General features: G+C 40.1%; 1 protein-coding gene and 1 long non-coding RNA gene across 2 annotated transcripts in view; one reads left to right on the top strand and one right to left on the bottom strand.

Annotated features, from left to right (window-relative positions):
- LOC116687802 (SH3 and cysteine-rich domain-containing protein 3) overlaps positions 1 to 3736 on the bottom strand; it is a 9662-nt gene extending 5926 nt beyond the window's left edge. The window contains exons 1-3 of the mRNA XM_032513440.1: positions 3524 to 3736; positions 2985 to 3065; positions 2657 to 2735 (exon numbers count right to left, since the gene is read on the bottom strand). Coding sequence (XP_032369331.1) covers positions 2657 to 2735; positions 2985 to 3001 — 96 coding nt within the window. The 5' untranslated portion in view covers positions 3002 to 3065; positions 3524 to 3736. The remainder of the gene's footprint in view (positions 1 to 2656; positions 2736 to 2984; positions 3066 to 3523) is intronic.
- Positions 3737 to 4427: 691 nt separating this feature from the next.
- LOC116687803 (uncharacterized) lies at positions 4428 to 5093 on the top strand. Its single transcript, XR_004331636.1, has 2 exons — positions 4428 to 4535; positions 5031 to 5093. It is a non-coding gene; the product is annotated as an uncharacterized LOC116687803 (long non-coding RNA).
- Positions 5094 to 5454: the final 361 nt, after the last annotated feature.

Genomic DNA, 5454 nt, shown 5'->3' with positions numbered 1-5454 from the left:
TCTTTCACGGCAGAGGCTGCAGCCCTTCGGTGCCTTGCAACTGCCTCTGGGGCCCTCTGGGGTAACATATCCCGGAAAGACTCGTTCTTCAGTCGAACTGTCAGTGCCATTTTAATGATCCTGGGTTTGGTTCTATGTCCTGTTTTTGTTGTAGGTTCTTCTTATGTGTCATGTCATGTTTTACTTCCTGCCTTGTGGGTTTTCACGCCTTTGTGATTCTCTGCCCCACCCAGATGTGTTTCATCAGTTCCTTGTCAGCCCTCATGTCACCTGCCCCTCATTACCACTCTCCTATTTTTGAGTATATTGGTCTTGGTGTTCTCTTGTTTCGGTGTCAAATTGCCTGTGTTTTTTCCTGGCTCTCTGTGTCTCTTTCTAGTGTATAGTCCCCCCAACGCTATTAATACTGAACCACCCTGCGGTCTGCTGCCTTTTGAGTCTATGATGTGTCTGTTCACACAAACTGTATCATCTCAACCAGAGAGAGATCTACGAATAACGACTTCAAACACACACACCTGTCAAAAGTACTTTCTGTCTTTTCTTTATTTTCAGTGTGCTAACATTCCTAAATCTAGTTTAGAAAGTAATTCTGCATGATACTGGGAGTTTGTTGCGCTTATTTGTATCTGTGCACACGCACACACACACACACACACACCCCACAACCACACACACACACACACACACACACACACACACACACACACACACACACACACACACACACACACACACACACACACACACAAAGACTAACCGAATTCCAACTTAAGAACAAAGATTGAGAGCTACTCCTAATATACTACAGTCTAGTCAAACAAAGTATGTAAATGTCACACACACACACACACACACACACACACACACACACACACACACACACACACACAATTACTGGTGCCCTGTCAGGCTTTGAATTTACACTACAATAATTGATAATATCAGGAATGATTCATACGTTACAGCACTATCACTCTGCAACTCGTTTTAATGACTCCTTAATATATTCCTAAACAAACCTCCCACAATGTGGCACAAAGGCAGCTTAATCGACTTATTCAAACTCACTTTTTCTCAAATCAAGAGAGCAGAAAGACAGGGGATGTGATATCTGTCCAAACATACTGTAAGGCTCTCTTGTGAATGTTTTAATGCCAATAAATTAAAGGTGCTCTAAGCTCTTCTTGTTGACGTTCAAAGTATTTTCAAACAAAACAAGACTAGCTTGCCTTGCCCCTCCCTCTTCATCCCATTCCCTCCCTTCTGTGCTTTCACGCACTAACCCCCCACCCCTGAACCCTTCTTGTCGGTTATTGGCTGGAATGCTGGAACACTGTTTGTGTATGTGTCGTGGTGCAGGTGGGCGCAGTTTGTTTTGTTGCTGTTTGTAGACCCTGGGCTGTCCACAGAGACCACGTTTTTTTTACAGTGTGTTCAGCGGACAGGCAGCTCGCGGATAGTGAGGAGATGTTTGCTGTAAGTGACAACAAATGCTGTAGCTTAAAACACGCACGGCATCGCTTAGAGCACCTTTAAAGGGTCAGTTCACCCATATTACAAAATAGATATGGTCCTCCGGCAGGATTCCTCAAGTGGTATCTGGCTGTCCAGATAGGTTTGGTTTTGTTGTCCAGGGCTAACAGTCATCAAACTGCTAAAACGTGTGAAAAATTCAAGTAAAAATTCTTAACTTTTGTACTTACAAACTGGAGAACAAAAGGTATTCATTAAATAGCTTTTGACATAAAAATCCTTAAGTAATAGTAAATGTAAGAGGTCTGTCTTAAGTGTTATGATTGATGATACGTTAGCTGAAGTAACGTCTAATTCAGAAAAGAATAGTTTTAGCCTGCTACCTGAATTGGATTTAAACACTTGTTAGGATGTTACGCCCCTTTTTCTCATTGTAACCAGATGTGCAAACACCAAAAATAAAGTTGGCGTTGATGATGTCTTCTATAAATCTCCAATATCTGATCTTGTCAATGTCTTACTAAATTCTTTTATGATATGATTTGTCTGATGTATTAAGTCTACCAGCTGCATAATTTCTTTCCCACACAAGTAAAGTTATCATTTTATTTCCTATTTTAAATACATAAGATTGTTATTCATTTCACATTTTTGCTACTGGAGATGTTAAGGATTTCACACAAATGAAATCAATTTAAAAAATAATGAATTGCATGTTTTGGCAGCACAACATCATTGAATGAAATGAAGGATAAAAAAAGAATAAACAATGGAGCACACATAAGTTAAACAGTTACTGTTTTTGTGATTGGCTATTGGTAGAACACGTTTCAGAGACAGACACGGTGCCAGTCAAGTTTGGACATGCTTTCCCATTCAAGTTAATGAGTAAGTGTGTCCGAACTTTTGACTGGTAGGCTACTGTATCTCAAATCCTGAACAAAAAACCCCAAACTATCCACGTGACTACATACCACTTGAGGTACGGGTAACGTTTTTGTCATTTTAAATTGTATTTAACCGGTGATTCCTATGAAAACATAAGCTCCAACTATCTCAAGCAGACATGAACAATTCCTAATGCCATGTAACATTTTGTTCAGTTACTTGGCATTGATAACAGTACACCACCCCATAATGTGGTGTGTATACTACATGTCCTGGATAGCGGATGTCTCACCATGTTGTCCTCCTCTTTCATCACATTATCAGGGAAAGGAGGGCTGTCATGAATATCCACGGAGCCCTTGTCATCCAACCTGTCATCATTTGGTAGCAAATGGAAGACAAAAGACAAATATGTGGCTAAGATTTCACATAGTCTCACTGTATCAGTACCTGCTTCAAGATGAGCACACTCTAGGTTTTCAAGTATTATTTATGTAATTCTCTGGTATGGCAATACATGACAGTAAAAATGTGATTATCAGTGATCTACATAACATCTAGACTGAACTTGTTCAAGTATCATTCTTCCTATCCTGTTTCCGTCTACAGACTGAACTTACATGTCTTGATAAGCCATGGTGTGGCTCAGTCAGTCGAGGTGTAGTCCCCCAGATATTCAGAGTCCGGACCAGCAGATGGCACTGTAGACAGAAAGCACACCAATATCACTTCTGTTACTGTGAAGGGATTCCCAAAGTGTCCTCTGAAATTCCTATGGGCTTCACTAACCGTGGAGGAACTTCTTTCTGCTTGGCTAATGATCAAGATAAAATGTTTCATATTTAAATAATATTAATTCCCAGCTCTTCTTAACATGTTATGCATTACTTTCAGTGAACAACGTGCAGCTATTAACAGGATGCAGGGAACGCTGAGGACTGTTCTTGAGAGAAAATTTGATTTTTAGCAAAGTTAAAAAAAGGACTCACTCGTAACCTGGTACTAGATATATGGCAAACACATCTACGCAAGGTTTAGAGGGTTTCTCCCCATTTAGACTGCTCTACAAGTTAGAATCCATGAACAAGAAAACATTAACACTAAAGCCTAGAAAGAGTTAAAAATGACTAATGGAAGGTAGATCATTCATGAAACTGACCGTAAAACTTGAATTCCACTTCTTCTCTCAGTGTGGTGGTTCTCAGACACTCAGGACGGGTCCCTGCAGCTTGAAACTTCTTGGGACTCTTTCCAGCTTTATTCACCAGGCCACTTGATAAGTCCTTTACATGCTCAACTTTCCAAATGAGGCTCCAACAGGTGGGAGATTGGGATGAGTAATGCCAGCAGACAAACCCAGCCCAGCCCTGAGTCTGTCTGTGTGTGTGTGTGTGTGTGTGTGTGTGTGTGTGTGTGCGCGAGTGTGCCCAGGGATTTTTGGGACAGCTGAGCACTTTAAAAGATGAGAAGCTCTCCTAGCAGATTGGTTCAAAACTAAGCCTTCTGGTTCTCACTCAGCAAAGTAAAGTGTCATGTTAAATATCTGGACTTGATCAGCTCTCGTGTTTGGGATATTTTACTGAAGTAATGACAGTATGATATTTACTATTTACATATTAAGTCTGCAAGTGAGATTGTGATTATGAACTCCCTCTGCCCCTTGGATGTGTGTGGTGTGTGCGTGTGTGTTGTGTGTGTGTGTGTGTGGTGGTGTGTGTGTGTGTCTGTAAATAAAACGATGGATGCTTGTATATAAATTGCAATAATGAATAAATAAATAAATCTAACACAGTAAATTTGTCTAATGTATCAATTACTGTAACGGTTGGAAATACTGTGCATTAGTTACACTGTACTGTACATATAATGTGTTATAAACTATGTATTAGGTTTATTTTACTAGGTAAAGAGCATGTTATGTGTGTGGGTGTGTGTGTGTGTGGGGGGGGGGGGGTGGGGGGGGGGGGCTGGTGCATGCGTGTGCGTAATGTGTGGAATAATAAAGTAGAACAGAACAGAATTTTTTGTAATTCTCATAGACTCAATTCAGTCCTGGACTTTGAGCTGTGAACATTTCAACCACAAAAAGAAAAACTTGTCACTTCAAACTCATCACTTGCAAGGGCAACAAGCAGAAGAACGAAAAACTGAAGATGTCTCAACAGAAAGAGGTATAAATCACTCTTTACTTGAGTATTTTTAGCTACTTTTTACTAACCCACTTCAACTACATTTAAGAAAGAAATCTTCGATTTTTGCAGCACAATGTTAATTTTACAACTTCAAGAACTGGTTATTTTTTTCCAGATTTTACGTACAAAACATACACACCAGTTTAAAAAAATAAAGATGCATTGCACTAGATTTAAGCACCTATTGGTTCATGAGGCATTTAACATGAGCTACACCGCTGAAATAGATCATCTAAATACTCCAAGAGGCCAAAAAGCAATGTTCATGAGATTATATCAATTGTGAAAAGTATTAGAAGTGATGAAAGAAGCCATAAAAACAATTTATTATTTTTAAACAAACTGAGTAAAATTGTACTTCCCTTGCTCACATTATGTTATACATGTACATTGCTCCACAGATGCTTTGTGGCAACACTAGTACTAGTAGTACCTGTATCTTACACTTTGCCACTGTAAGTCTTTTTCCAACAGAATATAAAAGCCAAACAAAGCCCTCTGGATCCAGATAAAATGGAGAATGAGGCAAAACATTTCTTTGAAAGCAAGATCTTTAAGAAGATGAAATCTACATGGAATACAGGACAGGATTTGTCTGATGCTGTCAAGTTAGAAAGCAGTGTCTCAAAATCTGTCTCTCCTTGTCCTGAAGAGACGTCTCGAACTGCCTCAATCCACTCCAGTGAGGACAACAAGGCTGCTGAGGAATCAGGCCTGACCTCTGTCCCTCTGGAACTGCTGGATGTGGCAGACAAGGATGTCACACCAAAGAGTGTCGTGGACGAATTGATGAAGGACAACTTGGTCCCAGACATCGGTTTGGCCAGCAGCAACTCAAGATTTATAGACACTAATCTGACAAAACCAGGATCTCCATTTCCTGGAGAGGGGCCCTTCA

The sequence above is a fragment of the Etheostoma spectabile genome, chromosome 4 (assembly GCF_008692095.1).
Source record: "Etheostoma spectabile isolate EspeVRDwgs_2016 chromosome 4, UIUC_Espe_1.0, whole genome shotgun sequence".
Classification (NCBI taxonomy): domain Eukaryota; kingdom Metazoa; phylum Chordata; class Actinopteri; order Perciformes; family Percidae; genus Etheostoma; species Etheostoma spectabile.
This window is presented reverse-complemented; position numbering and strand designations above follow the sequence as displayed.